The sequence below is a fragment of the Hyperolius riggenbachi genome, chromosome 2, assembly GCF_040937935.1.
Source record: "Hyperolius riggenbachi isolate aHypRig1 chromosome 2, aHypRig1.pri, whole genome shotgun sequence".
NCBI classification, from domain to species: Eukaryota; Metazoa; Chordata; class Amphibia; order Anura; family Hyperoliidae; genus Hyperolius; species Hyperolius riggenbachi.
The window spans coordinates 152,080,219-152,103,611 of NC_090647.1; the positions used below are offsets into that span (position 1 = coordinate 152,080,219).

The 23,393-nt window shown below is 45.3% G+C and overlaps 1 protein-coding gene across 2 annotated transcripts in view; it reads left to right on the plus strand.

Annotated features, from left to right (window-relative positions):
- ADCY6 (adenylate cyclase 6) overlaps positions 1–23,393 on the plus strand; it is a 349,764-nt gene that overhangs the window by 258,000 nt on the left and 68,371 nt on the right. For both annotated transcript variants that reach the window (XM_068267693.1, XM_068267694.1), the window contains exons 8-10: positions 1,571–1,729; positions 2,162–2,303; positions 3,982–4,110. In XM_068267693.1, coding sequence (XP_068123794.1) covers positions 1,571–1,729; positions 2,162–2,303; positions 3,982–4,110 — 430 coding nt within the window. The remainder of the gene's footprint in view (positions 1–1,570; positions 1,730–2,161; positions 2,304–3,981; positions 4,111–23,393) is intronic.

Sequence of the window (23,393 nt, forward strand, 5' to 3'; positions counted from 1 at the left end):
CTAACAGGTTTTCTCCATTTAGAACCCAGTCCAACTACTGATAAGGAATGCCAGCCAAAGAAATACTTTGGTCTAGGAAGCCCAGTTCTCTGCCAGGAGAGGATAGATAAAAGGTCAATAGTTCATAATTTGTGGTGCGACACCGAGACAGACTGTTTACATCAGCTGAGACAAAGCAATACATCTGCTTTTTAAAAAACATAACTTAAAAATGTGGGAAATCTAAAAGTCATCTTTAGGAGTATAGATACAGTTATCACCTTGTTTTATATTAAAGCAGTAGGATTAGCCATACTATTCCAGGGAAAAAACACATATATAAGTAGATAAATACTTAATCTACCTATATAACACATGTATTGTACTGTCCACTTTTGATTTCAGTGAATGTTATATAGTAAATGAAGAGAATTCTGTTACTGGTGGGAACCATGTGTTTTGCCCACAGTTTAGGCTAAATCCTGATGTAATTTCTGCCCTTTACTTTTTTTTTTCTTTTCTCCTTCAATATCTGAGTCACCTCAGCCTTGCTTGTAAACACAAGTGAGCAGGGGATCGTGTTTCAGACAGGCAGCTAGGCAGGGAAATAAATGAAAGAGGAATATATTATTCCCCAGCATGCAACTGTTTAGCACTGACTATTAAAGGGCCAGTGCTCCTTAAAGAGAACCCGAAGTGTGTTTAAAGAATGGTATCTGCATACAGAGGCTGGATCTGCCTATACTGCCCAGCCTCTGTTGCTATCCCAAACCCCACTAAGGTCCCCCTGCACTCTGCAATCCCTCATAAATCACAGCCGTGCTGTGAGGCTGTGTTTACATCTGTAGTCAGTCTCAGCTGCTCCCCCGCCTCCTGCATAGCTCCGGTCCCTGCCCCCGTCCCTTCCCTCCAATCAGCAGGGAGGGAAGGGATGCAGGAGGGGACTGGAGTTCTGCAGGAGGCGGGGAGAGCAGCAGACTGACACTATAGAGATAAACACAGCCAGCTCTGACAAGCTGTTTGTCAGCAGCGTGGCTGTGATTTATGAGGGATTGCAGAGTGCAGGAGGGGACCTTAGGGGTGTTTGGGATACCAACAGTGGCTGGGCTGTATAGGCAGATCCAGCCTCTGTATGCAGATAATATTCTTCAAACCCACCTCGGGTTCTCTTTAAGTATTTGAGAACTCCAAATCATAACAGCAGGAAAAAATTTGTAAGTTTTGAATGCAGGATTAGCATTAGCAGCAGCTTAATCCATTCTCCATCCAACTTCTGCTGATGGAGCAAGGTGTTATATCAGTCACTACTATCAGTTAGATGTACAATCAGGGCATCATTGATAACTTGTCCTTTATTGACCTGTGTACGGCTAGCAATATTCTTCAAAATGTGTGTTCCATATCTTAGTAGATCAGTGAGCATCTTTCAGTTGCAATATTTCTGCTAGACATTTGACCTTGTAATTTTCTGTGAAACTATGATTTATGTATTTTGGTTGTTATGCTAACCAGATTATTTGTTGCCTCCGTTTGTCAGTCTAGCCTGGTTCTTTTTATAAATGAACTCATTTATATGTTCCTGTTTCATCAGGTTGGTTCGAGAAGTAACGGGCGTCAATGTGAACATGCGTGTGGGGATACATAGTGGGCGTGTCCATTGTGGTGTGCTGGGCCTGCGCAAGTGGCAGTTTGATGTGTGGTCTAATGACGTGACGCTGGCCAATCACATGGAAGCCGGTGGCAAAGCTGGGTAAGTATTGCCACCACTGTAAGTATGTCCTGGAGTTTAATATCTGTGTAAGTCCTGGCATAATAGAGATGGAGAATTTTTATATTTTGTTCTGTTTATAAGATCCTTTGATAGTAGATGCACACCCAGTGTATTGTTATTCCACTGGGAACTGACAAAATAACTCACTGAGGAACATTCCTGATGATTTTTGGTCTTCCATTATCCATGACCTGCAGCTAACAAAAGACTTAATTGTGAAAGTCAGCTTCTGATCTTCTGATGGGCTGCTGTTAATGCTTTTCAGTATGGCCTCTTGCTCAAATCTTATTCAAATAATTACTTGAAGTTACTGGCCATTATAATGGAATTATTAATTTGCTTTGATATGTGCACTTAGATTGTTGCGCTTAAATGCGCAGTTGTAAATCTGATGCTTCCTTATGTATGCAGACGGATCCACATCACTAGCGCTACATTAAACTACCTTAATGGAGACTATGAGGTGGAGCCTGGCCATGGGGGTGAAAGGAATGCCTATCTGAAGGAACATGACATCAGAACCTTCCTGGTGACAGGCTGCAGCCAGAAGAGGGTGAGCATGTGGTGGCGTTTTGTTTTGAATAGCCCTAGTTCAGTTCTATATTTTGTATAATCTTGTGTATAGCTTGCAACTTGCCTAGCAAAGCTAGAAAATACCTTATTAGCTTCGACCTTTCAGTAAACTGTGCAGCAAATGGGTAGACAAGCAGAAATCACAGGGCGTCCCCTAAAAGTACAACACATGGGAGACCAAAGTCAATTTAATAAACTTGGGAGGATACAAATATAAGAGCTGTCTTTAAAGGACAGATGAGGGTTATGGAGGCTGTCATATTTATTTCCTTTGTAGCAATACTAGTTGCCTGGCTATCCTGATCCTCTGCCTCTAATACTTCTAGCCATATCCCCTGAACAAGCATGCAGCAAATCAGGTGTTTCTGACGTCATTGTCAGATCTGACAAGATTAGCTGCACACTTGTTTCTGGTGTTATTCAGACACCACTGCAGCCAAATAGATCGCCAGGGCTGCCAGGCAACTGGTATTGTTTTTAAAAGGAAATAAATACGCCAGCCTCCATATTCTTCTCACGTCAGTTGTCCTTTAAAATTGCAAGCTCCACTTTAGACCTAATTCTGGCTTTACTAGATCAGGGAGTCTGTATTGCTGGCCTGCATGGTAACCCAATTACACCAGGATATCTGAAGAACCTGAAAAGACACCTGAAGTGAGAGGGATTTTTAGGCTGCCATATTTATTTCCTTCTAAACAGTGCAAATTGCATGGCTGGCCTGCTGATCTTCTGCCTTTTACCCATACACCTCGAACAAGCATGAAGATCACTGCTGATGCATGAAAGATCAGCAGGATGCCAGGCAACTGGTATTGTTTGAAAGGAAATAAATGTCAGTCATCATAACACTCTTACTTTCAGGTGTCCTTGAACCTTTAAAATCGACTCGGCAGAGACGCATTCCATATCCAAATTCTCAAAAGTTTAGTTTAAAAATATAGTAATTCTGATTGTACCCCCAAAGGATTTTATCTATAGGAAGATACAAGTGTTTGCTTCCTACATGACTGGTGGATTCCACCATTTTAACCACCTTACGGCTGCCTAACGCCAATTGGCAGCCGCAATGCGGCTCCCCTAGGATCGCCGCTAGCAGAATGAAAAGAAACAGTAGTTTCTTTTCATTGTACAGCGCTTTGATCTAATGCAGCGCTGTACTGGGGACAGTCCTGTCACTTGGCTGTCCCCTCGAGTGGCAGAGAAAGAGATTCCTCTCATAGGCTTATGCCTATGAGAGGCGATCTCCTGTGAGTGCCTGTTTGGGGGGGAAGGGGGGGTGGAGAACGGATGGAAAAAAAATACTTATTTATTTAAAAAAAAAAAAAAAAAAAAAAAAAAAGGAATACAAAAAAAATACTGCCTGCAACAGCGATCAGAGCCCACCAACAGAAAGCTCTGTTGATGGGCAGAAAGGGGGGGGGGGTTCATTCGTTTGCTACATTGTATAGCTCTGCAGCGAGCTGTTAAAGCTGCAAAACACTGAATTGTAAAAAATAGCCTGGTCACTAGGGGGATGTAAGCCTGTGGTCCTTAAGTGGTTAAAAAGTCCTTGCTTATTCCTGTGTGTTTTCAGCTTTCCGTGGTAGTTTTTAGGACTTGCCGGTGAATTGTGTAATACTTTTGTTTGGATGTTAAGGTTTCTGTGTTATTACATGTAGAAAGAAGAAAAAGCAATGCTGGCCAAACTACAGAGGGCGAGAGCGAACTCAAATGAAGGATTAACACGTGTCTGGGTGCCAGAGAGGTCCTTTCCACGCAACAAAGGCTCAAAGGCTTTTAGACAAATGGTGAGTGTAATACTCTTCCTTATTTATTGCTTAACTAAAAGGGTGAGTTTTTCAAAGGATTGATGTAACCAGTCAAACAATTGTGACATGTATTGATCAGTCACAGACAATGCTAGGATGAATGCGGCAGTGTAAAGAGATCTGTAATGAATTGCACACGGTGGTTGAGGGTGAGGACAGGACAGTTCTCAAAGCAGACCTGTCATCTATCACTTAGTGCGCTGAAGGGATTACTGAATTAAAACTGAAAAGCAATGTCACACATCCTTGCACAAACATTGGTAAGTGTAACATTATTGACCACCTCCCTGCACAGATGTGTATCTAGTCCTGTGTTGGCACTCCAGGCAGACCTTGTTTTATGTTTGTATAAGGCTCTTCGTTTAGACTGTGTCAGATAAATCCCTTCTAAAGTACCTAGTCAGGCGTTGCTTTACTAGCCATTTTGTACAGTACAGAATTACAAAGCTGCAGGCTCTGATCTTCTAAAACTCTTGTCCTTTGCATTTGAAATTGCAAGTATATGCACAGCAATATGAAATGACTGCCCATAGAGCCTGCTGTCAACACCTTCAGCCAGATGAGCAATTTCATCTAAATGACTGTTAGTTGTTTTGGAGTGAATTCTTTTGCTGACAGTTTGCAAATAACTAAGCCTCTCCCTGCTTGGCTTTAGTGCTACCACATTCTTCAGGGTAGCCCCCCACCTACTCTTAACACCAACCTTCCCCATATATATATGCCTAACACCCCTGCCCCCCTACCTACGACAATAACCCAGATCCTAATGTCACTTCCCTCCCCTACTCAGCTACATTATAAACAAGATGCCTATTCTGATACCCCAGCGCCTAAATTCCCCACCTCGATGCTCAGCTATAATACAGCAAAACACCTTAATAATAATTACTATACCCAGGCACCCATAGGAACATTCAGCATGTAAATTATACTCCAGACCCCACCCCGGCTATGTAATAGCCTAGCTCTTATTTTCGCTCATATGTCGCTCCGCCTTTACACACTGTTGTACGCATGTACATTGGTTTGGCACTCCTGTATGATTGCCATCTAGAAAAATGAATTGTATCAGAAAATTGGCACAGATTCTCTCCTGGCATTATGCGCATGTACACGCTATACTAAACTCCACAGTGGTGGCCACTCAGGGCTGTTTCTACCAGGAATCTAGCATGTGTACAGCTGCCTGATGTGTCCCCAAAAGATCCAGCGTGCTGGTGTGTCTTTGCCGAGCACATTGTTCCTCTCCTTACCACACCTGCCTAGAAAGCCGGCTACATCATGTGCCCCACTGTCATCCTTCCTCCCCCTCTATAGCAACAGAATGCTCCGCTAGGCTGTAGCCTCCCAATGCATCTGTACAGCACTTTTCCTCGTACCTTCTCACAAGGGATCAAGTACTAATCCCTACAATCGTGTAAAAAAGAGAGAAATCGAGAGCCCAATATGGTGTAGTATGTCAGAGATACGAAGGGAAATGAGTAGGTGAGATGGTTATACTCACAAACATGGGTTACCGCTCAGGCAACCACTGTATAGGCAGGTGAGGAGATTAGACCTGTCCTCACTCAGGATTAAGAAGTCGCTCTCTGTAGATCAGAAAAAAATGGGGTAGGGTCACCCCTCCACCTGGGGTGGACTCAAGTATACTGGTAGGTGATCAGAGGCGCCAGCAGAATAAAATGAATATAAAATTGTTAAGAATTGCCGGGAGGGAAAGTGGTGGACTTCCCCTCAATAATTAGACACCAAGGTCTGTCATCGAATCAAACGAATACATTTATTCAATAGTACCCCAAAATCTGCAACGCGTTTCGTGGGAGCAGACCCACTTCTTCAGGCAATAAAACGGGGACAACAAACACAGCAATCAATGTGCAGTGAATTTAGCACCAGAGGTAACTGGAGGTAACTATCGCAAAGTGGCAACAGCAATTTAAACTAAATACTGTACAAACGTTTTAACTCATACATGAACATTATGGAAAATCCATCATAAACTGTGAAGATAAACAATTTCATCCATCCTACTCCTGAAAAATGTATTCAATTTTTTAGAACCTCCCAGTTTTATTTTCTGTTTTAAAAAGCTGAAAAAGTAGGTTTAATGCTATTGTCTCATATAAGGATTCAGCTTTTCCAATAGTCTCGCAGTTAGTAATCATGTGACCCCCAACAAGACAAATTCAGCAATCATGAGGCCCCCGACATGACAAATTCAGCAATCGTGACGCCCCCGACATGACAAATTCAGCAATCGTGACACCCCCGACATGACAAATTCAGCAATCGTGAGGCCCCCGACATGACAAATTCAGCAATCGTGAGGCCCCCGACATGACAAATTCAGCAATCGTGAGGCCCCCGACATGACAAATTCAGCAATCGTGAGGCCCCCGACATGACAAATTCAGCAATCGTGAGGCCCCCGACATGACAAATTCAGCAATCGTGAGGACCCCGACATGACAAATTCAGCAATCGTGAGGCCCCCGACATGACAAATTCAGCAATCGTGAGGCCCCCGACATGACAAATTCAGCAATCGTGAGGACCCCAACATGACAAATTCAGCAATCGTGAAGCCCCCAACAAGACAAATTCATCAATCATGAGGCCTCCCAACAAATCATGAGGCCCCCAACAAGACAAATTCAGCAGTCATGAGGCACACAAATAGACAGCATTTCACATAAATAGGCAGAATGCCCCCTTAATATGGTAGCCCCCCAAGTTAGGTAGTGACAGGGACCCCCAGGTTAGCTAGTGAGTGACAGGCGCCTCCAGTTAGGTAGTGAGTGACAGGGACCCCAGTTAGTGAGTGACAGGGACCCCAGTTAGTGAGTGACAGGGACCCCCGTTAGCTAGTGAGTGACAGGGACCCCCGATAGTGAGTGACAGGGAACCCGGATAGATAGTGACAGGGACCCCCGTTAGTGAGTGACAGGGACCCCCGTTAGTGAGTGACAGGGACCCCCGATAGTGAGTGACAGGGACCCCCGTTAGTGAGTGACAGGGACCCCCGTTAGTGAGTGACAGGGATCCCCGTTAGTGAGTGACAGGGACCCCAGTTAGTGAGTGACAGGGACCCCAGTTAGTGAGTGACAGGGACCCCAGCTAGTGAGTGACAGGGACCCCCGTTAGCTAGTGAGTGACAGGGACCCCCGATAGTGAGTGACAGGGACCCCCGTTAGCTAGTGAGTGACAGGGACCCCCGTTAGCTAGTGAGTGACAGGGACCCCCGTTAGCTAGTGAGTGACAGGGACCCCCGTTAGCTAGTGAGTGACAGGGACCCCCGTTAGCTAGTGAGTGACAGGGACCCCCGTTAGCTAGTGAGTGACAGGGACCCCCGTTAGCTAGTGAGTGACAGGGACCGGACCCCCGTTAGCTTGTGAGTGACAGGGACCGGACCCCCGTTAGCTTGTGAGTGACAGGGACCGGACCCCCGTTAGCTTGTGAGTGACAGGGACCGGACCCCCGTTAGCTTGTGAGTGACAGGGACCCCAGTTAGTGAGTGACAGGGACCCCCGTTGGCTAGTGAGTGACAGGGACCCCCGATAGTGAGTGACAGGGACCCCCGTTAGTGAGTGACAGGGACCCCCGTTAGTGAGTGACAGGGACCCCAGTTAGTGAGTGACAGGGACCCCAGTTAGTGAGTGACAGGGACCCCAGTTAGTGAGTGACAGGGACCCCAGTTAGTGAGTGACAGGGACCCCAGTTAGTGAGTGACAGGGACCCCCGTTAGCTAGTGAGTGACAGGGACCCCTGATAGATAGTGAGTGACAGGTACCCCCGTTAGGTAGTGAGTGACAGGCGCGCCCCCTCCCTTACCTCGCAGCCAGCAGACCTCGATTAGCGCCGCGAGCGACCCGACCAGATAGAGTGGGCGCCGGACGCACCACGCTGTATATGCAGAAGTGATGTCACTTCCGCATATCAGCGGTGTACGCTAGGTCCTAGCACCCACTGTATCTGGTCGCCCGCTGATCGAGGTCTGAAGCTCTGGCCCTGGGGACAGCCGGGGGGGGCAGCGGCGGCCAGGAGGGGACAGCGGCGGCCAGGAGGGGACAGTGGGCAGTGCCGGGCACCCCTGGGGATGAGATCAGTGGCACCCCAGGACAGATTGGGGGCACGTGCCCCCAAAATGGGGCTAGCGACACCCCTGTTTGTTCATCTGTGTTGGTTTAAAGAGAACCTGAACTGAAAATAAAAAGTCAAAATAACCATACACAGGTCATACTTACTTCCTGTGTAGTCTACTCCTCAATCTCTTTCTCCTCTCCTGCGTCCTGTTTGTCCACTGTGATTGCTGGGATTCTCTGTCCTCCATCTTAAAAATGGCCATTACCCCATAACCGCTTCCTGGTCAGCATACTGTTAAACTGTAATATCACCCACTTGAGCCATACAGATGCATGGACTATACCTTGCAGCTGCTGTTATATAACTGTTATATTACAGCTGCTGTTATATAACTGATAGCAACTGGTATATTTCAGTTCTGACAAGATCTTGTCAGAACTGGAAGGGATCACTGTAAGAAGAAAGTGGTGAGGTTAGTATGTAATATTCATTTGCAGGTACGTCATATGTTTATTTTAAATAATTTAACTCGCTTTAGGTTCCCTTTAAACCCAGTTCCAGGCAAAAAATATATGCATGGGTTGTCCAGAATGTAACCGCCTTTTGCTTTTATTTGCTATGCAAGGATTTATTTCTGTGTAATTTATCTTGCATTTATCAGGTTAAAATATCCACTAGAAGCATGCAAATTTGCATGCTTTTTTCGGATGTAAAATCGCATGCGAATTCGTGTAAGTGTAGGAGGTTTTGGGGGAGCCAGCGCTGGATTCCCTGAAGCTACAGAGGATGGAGAAGCCTCATTGGGACACTGAGACTTCCCCCTCCCGAGGTAAGTATACCAATAGGGTTTTTCTTACAGGGTCACATACCACAGACTCGGGGTGATGAGGAGAAATCCTAAAACCAGAGTTCAAAAATGTAACTAGAAGCAGAGTGCATACAATATTTGTTATAGGCTACAAAGAATTGTGGCATTTAAAACCCATCGTACCAAAACAAGCAATTACAATTTTTTTTTAAACCACCATCTACAGTTTTACACCAGTGTATACATTGTGTCTTTCTTTATGTATTTTGCAGCTACCCATTAATACAAGGACGAGAAGAGCGCTTTAAAGGACTACTGTAGTGAGAGGTATATAGAGGCTGCCATGTCTACTTCCTTCTAACCAGTACCAGTTGCCTGGCAGTCCTGCTGATTATCTGTCTCTAATACCTTTAGCTATAGACCCTGAACAAGCATAGACCCTGAACAAGCATTATTTGTCAGATCTGACAAGATTAGCCGCATGCTTGTTTCTGGTGTGATCCAGACACTACTGCAACCAAATAGATCAGCAGGGCTGCCAGGCAACTGGTATTGCTTAAACGGAAATAAATATGGCAGACTCCACATGCCTCTCACTACAGTTGTCCTTTAAGTGTGTCCATGCAAGCAGAAATGTATAGGCATTGGGAGATTAGTATAGTTATTGGATTATTTTTTTTCTGTTAATTGTGAACCTGTGGTGGTGCATACACTCAGGGGTGCCTCTAGTCATTTTGTCACTCCAGGCGAGAAAACTTGTGGCGCCCCCCCCCCCCCCCCAGCCCCTCCCCCCCAGGAAAATAATCATAATGCAGCATCATTTCACCAGAAAATAATCATAATGCGGCAGTGTTTGATCAGAAAATAATAGTAATTATCGTAATTCAGAATCGTAATTCACCGGAAAATAATTTAATGTGGCAGTGTTTCACCAGAAAATACACTGATTGCAGCCGCAGTTCACCGGAAAATATTCGTAAGGTGGCAGCGTTTCACCAGAAAATACACTTATTGCAGCAGCATTTCACCAGAAATAAATCATAGGGCAGCAGCGTTTCACCAGAAAATAATCGTAATGGGGCAGCGTTGTCAGAAAATAATCGTAATGTGGAAGCGTTTCACCAGAAAATACACGTAATCCGAGCAGAGGGAAAGAGTAGAGAGGGAGAGGCAGCATAAGATGTAAGAGGGGGGTAGAGGAACAGAGAGGGGGAGGGATAGACAGCATAAGATGGAAGAGGGTGCAGAGAAACAGAGGGGAGAGGGAGAGACAGCATAAGATGGAAGAGAGTGCAGAGGAACAGAGAGGGGTAGAGACAGCATAAGATGGAAGAGGGGGCAGAGGAACAGAGAGGGGAGAGGGAGAGACAGCACAGCACTAAAGCACAGGTTTACAGCTTTACCAGCCTACAGCCTAACCAGCTTTCAAAGAAAACTCTAGTATCAATAGAGCAGGGCACATTCTAGCAGTTATAACAGTACTGGGAGTTTGCACACAGGACAGGAAGTGTTCTTAGCAGCCTGCCTGCATACATTCTCTTCTGCCTGTGCATGCAGCTTATCATCTCTGGAGTAGTGATGGGTCGTTCGCAAACGGGCCGGCTCTAAGAGCCGGCTCTTTGCTGCGAACGACAAGAGCCGGTTCTCAGTTTTGAAAGAGCCTGCAAAAAAGGGCGCTGAGGCATGTTGGGAGATGTAGTCCTCCTCTTGCAGCTTGTAGGAGTGTATGGGGCGGAGCAGAGCAGTAGCAGGAGGGATTGCCCCAGTCAGAGAAGCAGTCTGGAATTGTCATGAAGACGGGGGCGGGGCTTTTACTCCGATTCTGAGTGGTGTTTAGTGATATTTAATGAAAAGCCGATTCAGAGCCGTAAGAGCTCTTTAATGGGAGCCGATTCAGAAGAGCCGATTCTCTGAAAAGAGGGGGCGGGGCTCCAACACGGACACATCACATTCTTCTCTTTGTGACTGCATCTGTCCCCTGGCTGTCTCGCTCCAGTGTCTGTGTGCAGCCAGTGACACAGGTGGGGGGTCAGACTGTCGGGGGCATAAGCTGGCTGGCCGCTGGCTCCTGGTTTGACTGGCGTGGGGCGGAGTTAAAGGCTGGGCCACATGAGGTAAACACTTTACCTGTGTGGCTACTGAGAAGAAGGGGCACGGCTTTAAAGAAGGAGCCTGGCAGAGAAGAGCAGTATTGATTGCTCTATTGGCTGGGGAGAAGTGGAGGTGGAGGCACTGCTGAGCACATGGTAGCGTGCCGAGCACCGGGGACTGAGTCGGGAGGTAATATAATATAAAAAAAAACCATGGTCATGGTAGCAGCGGCGGGGGAATGCACCTCACCACCTCATGGCAGCGCCCCAGGCAACCGCCTATACTTGCCTGGTGGGTGAGACGCCCCTGCATACACTCACATACAGTTTGCCCTGTTTCTTCCACATAAATTCCTTTGGGGCATTTTGCACACATGAGCAGATATACCAGATTAGACGAATCACAGGAAAAGGTGTCTTGTGCTTTGTATTCCTGTTGTGTACCTGGTATTTGTATTCTGTATTCTGTCTGTGGAATGGATGTGTTTACAGTTCTCACACGTTTTCCCTCGGCAGGGGAATGTTCCATTCTGTTCTCGCCTATTCAAAGAATTTCTGACCATCCTCTGTTTAAGATTGGGTGACTGTCAATATCCCAGGAGGCGAGATTCAGGGAATATATTCTATCTGTTTGTATTCTAAATCTGTGACTCTTTCCTAAGATTCTTTGCAATCTTTCCTAGATTTCCAGGTGTGGGTGGTAAGTGAGCACCCGTGGGACATGGCTTTCTTCCTGGATTTGCTTGCATTTCAGGAGTTGAGCCCTATGGATGTTGTTTGCTTTCATGATTTGGGCATTAGACATTAGAAGGTTGTATCCATGTTTTAATAAGTTCTTCTTCAGAACACACACACACACACACACACACACACACACACACACACACACACACACACACACACACACACACACACACACACACACACACACACACACACACACACACACACACACACACACACACACACACACACACACACACACACACACACACACACACACACACACACCTAAATTTCAATGAATGATTCTTTTTGTGTCACAGATAACCATGAGATTCGATCACGATGATCAAATCTGCCGATAAAAATCGATGCGTTTATAGCAAGCTTAAAGTATCCCTGAGATGAGAAGCGTCTCGGGCACCATACTTACCTGGGTCTTTCCGTAAGCCCCTTTGTCCCTCGCCATCTCCATGGGTGGCTTCTGTTACCTGCAATAGTGCCGAAAGCCTGGCCGAGTCACACATGCCCAGCCAGGCGTGCTCCCACGGCTCTGAGCGGTCTGTGCTTGTGCAGTACTACTGCGCAGGTGTAGAACGCTCCCAGGGACGGGATCGCAATGGAGCAAGCCTGGCAGTGCATGCGCGATGAAGTGCCACTCATCCAGGCTTTTGGGGCATTATTGCAGGTGACAGGAGCCACCCGAGGAGAAGGCGAGGGAGGAGCAGCCTCAAGGGGACTTGATCTCCCTGGCGTTATGATTATTTCCAGATTTAAGGTCTAAAAGCCATAACAGCGGGGTCTGCAGCAGCTCCTGCATAAAACTCACTCAGGCATGGGATTACCACCCTGTTCTGTGGCTTTCCATCCCGAGCCTGACTCGGGATTACCGCTAAGGAGGTTAAGGAAGCCCGAGGTATATATGGAAGCTGAGATGCTATTTCGTCTCAGGTTCTTTTTAAGTAAGCCTGTAAATAGTATACTGCTGATTCAAAGCTCTGCCTAAAGCATGGAGATGAATCTATCATTTTGTGCACTTACTGATTTTAGTAGAAGAGTGTAACCAAGCAGCTCGGGGTGACCCAAACCACTAGGAATGTATAGGGGGATAAAAGAGACCGAAAAGCCCTCCTACTAATAAGCAATGCTTGGTAAAATTTGTCTTCTTAAAACAGAAGGAAATTTGCAATAATTCAGCTATAAGTGAACATTTGTGGCTACTCACAATGCACTTCTACTGAATATGCAAATCATCCCTTTCCGCCCCTGTAAGCCAGGCTAGCATCCAGAACCACTGGTGTAAAGCAAGCCTATAGTTTTAAATATTACACAGCCACACCAACCTGACATGTAGATTGCCTGTTTCAGGCTTTTGGCCCTCATCAGTGCATGGCAGGGATTGATATGGCTGTATGGGATAGAGCTTTCAGTAGGTTAATATTTTAATGCAGTGTCCTTTGTTTTCTTTTTTTTAAAGGACCGCTATTGCAAAAATTGCAAACATTTAAATACATACAATTAAATTACATACAAATAAGAAGTATGTTTCTTCCAGAGTAAAATGAGCCATAAACTACTTTTCTCCTATGTAGCTGTCACTTGCAATAGGTAGTAAAATTCTGCCAGTACCGACAGGTTTTTCGACAAGCCCATCTCCTAATGGGGGTTCAAAGGGTTTTATTTATTTTCAAAAGCACTTACTGAACTGCAGTTGCTTAATCCAACTGCCAAACAAGTGTTAAAGTGGGCAGGGCGGCTGGCCAGAATCTCTGTAAAAATGCTTTTCAGGGAATGTCTTTATAAAGAATAAAGGCAATGCTGAGAATCCCCCAGGAAGAGATGGACTAGTCAAAACCTGTCAGTTCTGTCAGATTTCTACTACCTACTGTAAGCAACAGGGATATAGAAGAAAAGTAATTTATGCCTCTTTTTACTCTGGAAGAAACCTACTTTTTATTTGTATGTATTTACAGGTATTTAAAATTTTACAATTTTTCACACTAGTGGTCTTTTAATAGATTATTCCTAGTTCTGCATAGTTCATGGCCTTTATATGTTTCTATTGTAGACAGAACTTAACCTTTTGTAAGAATTCTGTAAATAACCTTTTGTTTTTATCCAATAATGGACACAGCTGCTCACCTGATTTGCATCTTAAGTTCTAGAGAAGAGCAGCGCCACTAAGCAGAGGAATGATGGTGAAAATTGTAAACTGAGCATTGCAGTCCATTAACACTGTACTGCTTTGGCCCATTGGAGCAGATCAGGAGCATACAGTGTGCTTACAAGCACTATAGCAGCAATGCTGCATTGTTACTGTTAGGGGTTTCTAGGCCTTGCCCAGGCTACTGATTTTCTCAAGGCGTGAGGCAGGAGACAGTACAGGGACGCATTGCTCCACTCATTACAGCTCAGTGCAGCAGATCATGGGCATACAGTGTGTTCAAGGGGCGCCACCAGTATGCAAGTGGCCGCTTGGGGCCTCACTTTGTGGGGGGCTTCGCTTGCTCGCTTGTCTCCCCTCCTGCAGTCTGACTCAGCTTGCGTGTCAGGGATGACGCAAGCAGCTGGGTACTGAGGCGGCACGTTGCTAGGGGGCTACTTCCTCTCTCGGCATCTAGTTACAGCGCATGTCATCCTGTCATCACAGTAGACGCCAGGAGAGGAAATAGGAAGACAAAGCTGGAGGCTGCGTGGCTGTGCGGCGCGGGGATCGGAGGAAGGTGAGTCCGACCTACACACTGGAGCCTGGGGCCATCTATCCTACACTGGGGCCATCTACCTAACCTATCTTACCTACACTGGGGGCACCCATCTATCTAACCTACAGTGGTGCCATCTATCTAACCTACAGTAGGGCCACCTATCTATTACCTACAGTGGGGCCATCTACAGTATCTATCTATCTATCTATCTATCTATCTATCTATCTATCTATCTATCTATCTATCCTAAAGTGGGGCCATCTATCTAACCTACAGTGGGGCCACCTATCTATCTAACCTACACTGGGGCCACCTACCTAACCTATCTTGCCTACAGTGGGGCCATCTATCTAACCTACAGTGGGGCCATCTATCTAACCTACAGTGGGGCCACCTATCTATCTAACCTACACTGGGGCCACCTACCTAACCTATCTTGCCTACAGTGGGGCCATCTATCTAACCTACAGTAGGGCCACCTATCTATTACCTACAGTGGGGCCATCTACAGTATCTATCTATCTATCTATCTATCTATCTATCTATCTATCTATCTATCTATCTATCTATCTATCCTAAAGTGGGGCCATCTATCTAACCTACAGTGGGGCCACCTATCTATCTAACCTACACTGGGGCCACCTACCTAACCTATCTTGCCTACAGTGGGGCCATCTATCTAACCTACAGTGGGGCCATCTATCTAACCTACAGTGGGGCTATCTATCTATCTATCTATCTATCTATCCTACACTGGGGCCATCTATCTAACCTACACTGGGGCCATCTATCTAACCTACACTAGGGCCATCTATCTAACCTACACTGGGGCCATCTATCTATCTAATCTACACTAGGGCCATCTATCTATCTAACCTACACTGGGGCCATCCATCTATCTAACCTACACTGGGGCCATCTATCTATCTAACCTACACTGGGGCCATCTATCTATCTAACCTAAAGTGGGACCATCTATCTATCTATCTAACCTACACTGGGGCCATCTATCTATCTAACCTAAAGTGGGACCATCTATCTATCTAACCTAAAGTTTGGCCATCTATCTATCTAACCTAAAGTGGGGCCACCTACCTATCTAACCTAAATTGGGGCCACCTAACTAACCTATCTTACCTACAGTGGGGCCACCTATCTATCTAATCTACAGTGGGGCCATCTATCTAACCTACAGTGGGGCCATCTATCTATCCAACCTACAGTGGGTCTATCTATCTATCTATCTATCTATCTATCTATCTATCTATCTATCTATCTATCTATCTATCTATCTATCTATCTATCTAATCTATCTATCTACCTATCTATCTAACCTACACTGGGGCCATCTATCTATCTATTTAACCTATAGTGGGGCCATTTATATATCTAACCTTCAGTTGGGCCACCTATCTAACATACACTGGAGGCACCTGCTTATCTAAGATTGACGGCGACCAGACAGGCGCATGCTACCCGCGGAAACGGAGCACGCAAGCCCAGCATAACCGCCAGAGTACAGCACACAGGCCAGCCAGCCAAAGACGAGACAGAAGCCAGGTGAGGGGCTTATTTATGTGAAATACTGACTATTTAATATATTTAAGTTACACTACTGCTATGTTCATGTACATTTGACCACGTCCATTTTTTGCCTCACATTCATTCCCTCTTGGTGTCTGGGGTTACCTCAGATCTCCCAGGAGCTGTACCTGGCTACCTATACTGCAGCATCTATAGCTCACTACCTAAATTGATGGCACCACCTGTATGCTATCTCATGTGTTAACTGGGGAATACCTGTATTTGTATTCTGCTAGTATTTGGCTCCACCCACATTACACCTTGACCACGCCCGTTTTTCGGCGAAGCGCGCCGTTTTTTTGGGTGTTGGAGCCACAACCATCTTTTTGCTGCAGCTAACTTCAGGCATTGGGGTTCTCAAGTCATGGGCTGCTTGGGGCTACTAAAACCTTAGCTGCACCCCTCAGTGTGTTTACAAGCACTACAGCAGCAATGCTGTCTTGTTAGTGTTGGGGGATTCTAGGCCTCGCATCAAGGAGTGAGCGTGAGGGAGTCCTCCCATTGAGGGCAGGCAGAGACAGTACAGGGACGCACTGCTTCGCTCTCAGAAACATTTAATTAAAATAGCTTGTCAGAGGGCCTCCTGTGGGATCAGTCTAATGAGACGTGCCAAGGGGCGAGCAACTCCCAGCTCTCCTGCCTTTCTCTGCCATATCCTTCCTGCAAGCATGCTGCAGCAGTCTTGTCACTTACACCCTAAAGACCTTCTACTGAAAACTCTTTGTGCTTCAGCAGTTTAATATGGACAAGTCAATGAGTCAAATAACAGCATGATCACATGGAGTCAGGGGGTCCTTTACCCATTCTGATGTCATACCCAGCAAAGGCCCCTGGAAATGTATCCATAATAAATGAGCTCTAATTACGGATTCCATGTGAACATTCTACTGACTAATGAGCAGAACATCTGTATTAAAATAAGCTGCCAGCACATTTGGATTCTTGTATTCACCAAAGGGAAGCTGTCTGTTCTTGATGTGTCTATATAGTCTGAGCATATCAAAGCTTCTATCCTCAGAGGTGAAGATCTGTGGAATAGAAGCACTTGCGGAGGGTCTATACTGTCAGGATTATGCTGACGTATGTTTTCTGGGAGAATAAACATGTTGCTTCTGTACAATTCCCATGCTCCTTGCTTTCCCAGGACTGTCCCGTTTGTTGTCTGTAAGATCGTCTCATGCTGCAATTATTCTGGCAGAACTTGTACTGCTGATATATTTAAAGTAACTGGATTAATAAAAACAGGATCTGTTAAATCGCACTTTGTTGATAGAGCTAAGAAGAGGCAAAGCATTTTTCTGTAGAGTAAATGCCACCCTCCCTTTCCCCTGAACTAGGTTAACTGTGCATATTTCCATTAATAGAGGACATTAACTTTGGCCAGATATTCAGAACCAGTGTATATAGCCGGTATGGGATTGTTGTCTTGTAGTTGCACACCAGAGATGGCAAGATCCAGCCCTTCCTAGTTTAGCAGTTACGTCTCCTATGTGGTTTGGTAATTCCCTTTACACCTGCTGTCAGTACTTTAACCTTTTCCGGACCACGTAATGTAAATCCTACGTGCACTTGTGGCTGTCTAAGCCTGATGTGGTGTAGGATTTACGCCGCCTGCCGTTTCCGCTCCCGACGTGATTGTGCGCACCCGAGAGGGGAGATTAAGCTGTCATATGACAGCTGACATCTCCCCTCAGTGATCAGGAGCTATCGTGATTGGCTCCTGATCACTTGATCACTACGATCGCCAGCGGATAGTAGTATCACGGTTAGAGCTTCGGCGGTAGGGGGGGGAGAAGAGGATGCACTCACCTTCCTAACGTTCCCCCGGCGATTGGCGCTCCACTCTGGCTGGCAACTCCTCTCTGCGTTAAGTGTCGGGTCCAGGCTTGGTGACGTCATCAAGCCGCGAGCCGGAACTTAGTGGCAGTACGAGCGGGGATGCCGGCCACAGGGGAGGGGTCCACAGCTGCTCATCGCTGAGAGGTGAGTAAAGGCTGCTCGCTACAGGGGGGACACCTGACTACCAGAGGGACACCATGCCCAGCAAGCTTGACCCCCTCCCCCCCCCAAACATGCCCCCCATGCAAAATCGCCTGATCCTTAAGGGGGGTTAGGTAGCCAATCCTAAAAGGGTTAATGTGGGTTTTACTAGGCAGGCTATAAGACGTGAAGTTTGCCTCTGCCACCCTTGTGAAGGAATTGTGCTCACATGAATGGGTTAAAGCTGCAGGAGTTTTCTTCTGACCTGGTCATAAAAACTTGCATAGACTTATACCCTGTTTCAGAGAATCTAAGACCTACCCCAAAAATAAGCCCTAGAATGATTTTTCAGGATTTTTGAGGATGCTCAAAATATTTAGCTTGCTCCAAAAATAAGCCGCTAGTTTACAGTTCATAATAAAAGTCAATTTAAATAATGTCCTAGCAGCTACAGTATACATGTAAACATGTAAAATCAATTGGCCATAGAATACAGCAGTACAGATAGACCCTTCGCCAAGGAAAGCAGACCCCCTCACTGTACAGTAGAGTCCCAGTTATCAGGAACTCAACTAACCAGTAATCTCTAATACTACATGGAGGCAGTAAAATTGACCAAACATAACTAAACAAGTTTACCAGGCTTAACATCTCAACTTCCAGGTGTCGGGAAGATCACAGAAGGTTGTGGTTAAGTGTTAAACTTTCAAGGGAGAGTTAGAGTGAGGTTACGGCAAGTAGGTTAGGTATATACCTGAATGGAGGGTATGGTTATGCATTGAGTGTGTGTGCGTGGGGGAGCGGGGCGGGGGTCCCCTTAAACAATCCCAATTAAAACCTGTCCCAGAAGCCTGTAATAGAAGAATTATTTGTTTTGCACTGCTTTTGTGTGAATGAGGCTAAACCTATTCAGCTTTAATGGAGTATAGTCATTGCAGTGGAATGAGTATGCTTGCCATCTGTGAGTCAGAGAATAGCAGTTCCCAGACAAATAGAAAATAGTCTGTGTAAATAGAGGTCTATATTTGCATATTAACTTTTGGTGGTCTGCTGTGGATCAACAAAGACAAAACATAAATGCTTATAGCAGCATTTGTGTAGGTTTCATTGCAGGGTCTGACAGTTGGGTGGGACCACGTTAGGCCCCGTTCACACTTGCGTTTTGGCATGCAAACGGACCAGATCCGGATCGTATCAGGACCTGATCAGGATTGGAACCGTACGGTTCCAATCAGGATCCGATCCGGTCCGTTTGCATCAGGACTGCTTCAGGCTGCCATCCGGATCCGTGGGGGGAAAAAAACAAACAGAACAACAAAATACCTTAAAATTTGTTGGGGTCTGCAGAAGGTGCACCTGTAGAATCAGGTTCCTCCGCTGTAGGCCTCACCTCCACCTCCGACATACTGCTAAAACAGCTCCAGCACGTGTGTCACTGCTGCTCCACTCCAGATATGCTGGGCCCATGTGTCCCCATCCGAAATGGCCGCTATAAATACGCATAGGAAGTGGGGTAGAACGTCCGGTGTTGTCTCCAGTGTGTTCTGTGCTTCCGTTTCCCATTGGTTTTCTATATCCGGATGGTGCAGTCAGGCTCCGGTCCGGGTGCATGGGCCGGATGAGCCGGACTAAAAAATAGCGCATGTTGGAAAAGTGTCCGGATCCGGTCCGGCTCCGTACTGTACGGAACGTACGCATGTGAACGTCCGCATAGCCTATGCATTGCTATGCGGAACATACGTTCCGTTTGTACAGTATACGGTCCGGATCCGATCAGGCGGATCCGGACAGGGAATGCTAATGTGAATCGGGCCTAAGATACAGCCATCTCCATTAAGAACTACAGGAGCAGATAATGTTGACTCCCTGAAAATGCTAGTCACCTGTAATGATGATCCGCTGGCTATAATATGAACAGAAATATGCAGATTAGGTCTTTTGACATTTCTGTTTCAATCCACACACAAATGGACAGACATTAGTGTTAATTAACTGTTGTCAAATAAATCTGTTTTAAAGTACCTGATCAGGAGCCCAGGTTGGCCACTTCCAGCACGACCATCATTACCATAGGCTATCTTCTTTGAGAGATTCAATCTTTGCCTTCCTCTTTATAGTCTAAACTGCAGGATCTTGTAATTCAAAAGCAGCAGTCCCACCCACAGAACCTAGCAACATTTTAGCTGCAGAAGCTGTGTTTATCATCTGAACACACTTGCATTATATGGGTTTTAGGAGATATTTTTAGATCTGTGCCGGACACAGGCTATTATCTCAAATTGTTTTTATTAGATATAAATTAAACTATAGCCCTATAAAGGATAGCATTTAAATTTAGCTCTTTACCAATGTGTCACAGCTTATGTTGATGTTTTTGTGTAAAACTTTGTAAAGAACACTGGAGCAAAGGTGGAGCAGCTGATCAGAGCAACCAGTCAGGTTGCAGCCAGGGGCGTAGCAATAGGGGGTGCAGAGGTAGCGACCGCATCGGGGGCCCTTTGGCCAGAAGGGCCCCGAAGGGTCCACCCTCTATCACAGTATTAGCTCTCTGTTGGTCCTGTGCTGTTAATAATCACGTCTATAGATGCTTTGAATAGTAATAATCCTTAACAAACTGTTCCCCATCCCCTTCTTGCAACTATGACACTGTGGTTGTCCTTAGCAGGTTTTGGTGCGCCATATCAATTGTTATGTATAGAGTGCTTGGGGGGGCCCCATGTAAAACTTGCACCGGGTCCCACAGCTCCTTAGCTACGCCACTGGTTGCAGCAGTTCAGTTAAGCAAGCATTTTGATTGGCTGTTCTGGGATTCTGCTCCAGGCCGGCTCCAAATCCTAACTGGATAAATTGGGATCTCTGTGAACTGCGGGTTGAAGATAGAATGCTTCTCTGAAAGAGGAGACCGTCTTTGTTTTGCACTGTATGTTATTATAATAAATGATGTGCCTATGCTAAACAATAAAAAGGATATTAAATATCTGTTCACTGTCCCACAGCCTATATTAAAAGCAAGACTTCAGCTTTTATCCAGTCCTGCAACTTCTCCATGACCTCTAATATCCTTACTTCACAGAACATTATCCCTAATGTTATTTCTAGGTTATTTCCAGCGAAATATTTCTATTTGAATATTAGCAGCATAGCCGCTATCTTACATTCCTATTATCAGATTAGATTTTTTTAGCGCTTAACTGGGAGCGTCATCTGTCTACAACAGGATGATCCATCTGCTGGGGATGTTTGGATAAAGCAGGGATTATCTGCAGACTCCATAATGTAGCAGAGGCCTTTCTGCATATGCCTGGACTGTGTCATGCTTCTCCTTCCCATTATAATCAGAAATGTACCAATTAGGTTGGAAGCCCCAAGAAAGTTGTCCCTTTGTTCTTCTGTATGATTTCATGCTCATTAATTAGTCACGTAGATGTAATGGAAAAATGTCAGGGGTATAGCTGCACGTTGCTGATGGTGAGCAGAGGATGCATGTCGGATGCAGTAAGAAACAACACTAATTCACAGATTCCTTGTCTTGCATTTCATTATGGGTTCATGTGCATGTATTATATCTATGTCATTCAGCAGCAGAAGGCCTGTTTTTCTAAAGTTGCCCTTGTGGACCTTTGTCCTGTTTGTGAAACCCCTAAAAAATGATGTACAGTTTATGCTTAGACTTGTAGTACATCTACAGCAGAAGTGGTAAAGTGGACCTGAACTCTTGCACAGGACAGAAGGAAAACATAGAGAAATGCACCCTGTATGTATTTAGAGAGTTTAGCCTGTCTAATTCCCCCTCATCTGTGACTTATCACAAGTTGTAATTCGATCTCTCCCCGTGTCAGCTGGTTGCTACGGCAAGTAAGCTCATTTGAAAGCACAGGATGTTAACAATATGTCTGCTTCTGAAAGCAGGAAGTAGAAACGGTGCCGATTTATTGTAGGATTTGTATCAGCTGTAACAAAGAAATGTTTTTCTTTAAAGGTTATTATGCTATTGCATATCTTTTAGAGCAGAGAGGACGTTCTGAGTTCAGGTCCACTATAAGCTCACTCTGGCTTATATCCTGCTCTTGTGTACAAACCATTTTTTAAATTGTGTCTGTGCCAAAAGTGACATCATTGCTGCATAGCTTGCCAGACTGATGATGTGTTTAATTGTTTCCTGTGATATACTGCAGTGTACCAGCTCCATGAGCAGATGTGTGTTTGCTGCGTGCGTGTTTGTGGGGGTGTCTTGTAAATAAACTATTGTTAGACGTGACTAACTGCTCAAAGTCTGCAGGGGTGCTAATAATATATTTACCAGTATTCATTTTTCAGGACTGGAATTTTTTTTCCTTTCTATTTTTAACTATTTGTATGAACACTTTGGTAAAAACACCCAGAATTAATTTGCATAGTGTTGATTAGGCTAGTGTGCTATGTGGTCTTGAAGCCTGTATCTTAAAGCTCTGTTAAAGTGTTATTTATTTATAATCGAATGTGGTTAAATTGTCTTAATAATGGCCCCTGGTAATTAGGGCAATATGCTTGTATTATTTGTTATAACTCCATATTAGTGCCTGTATCAATAGTAAACAAGCTGCAGGGTGTACTTATTCTGTATTGTTATAGTGCTGACATCTTCTACAGGGCTTCACTGAGTACATCAAACCAGTCTAGTTCCCTACTGTCATTCAGTGGAGCCCACAGTCCAGTCATTACTATAGTCCTAGGCTAAAAGTTCCTATAATTTTTGGAGGAACCTGTTAATGCTAGGTTTTTGAGATGTGGGAGGAAACAGGACTGGATTAAGGAAACTGGTAAAAGGTGTGCATAAAAAAAGGGTCGCAAGGAAATTTGGGTGCTTAGTTTCGGATGGTAGAATATAAGGGTTTTTTTAGAATGTAAATTGCTGCAATTATCGGTAAATAATACTGATATTTTAGTACAACTTAACCTAACACTATTCTCACACAGAGCTCTCCCTTACTGATGCCTAACCTTAACTGTGCCCCCTTCCCCCACACCTAACCCTTAACCCTCCCATGCATAAACTTTGCAGTCCCCCCCCCATACCTAACCCTTAAAAACGCCCACCACGCCTAACCGTAACATTCCCTCGCACGCTTAACCCGCGTAGACCCCCCACGTCTAAACTTAAAGGACTTACGAGGCGAGCCTGTGAAAAAAAGTTAAATACCTGGCTGGTAGTTGTAGCCTTAGGGGACGCCATCCGCGTCCTCCGCTCCATTCTGCTGTGGATTTTTTCAATTTACACCCTATATTCTGGCACCGACTCAATCCCTCGGG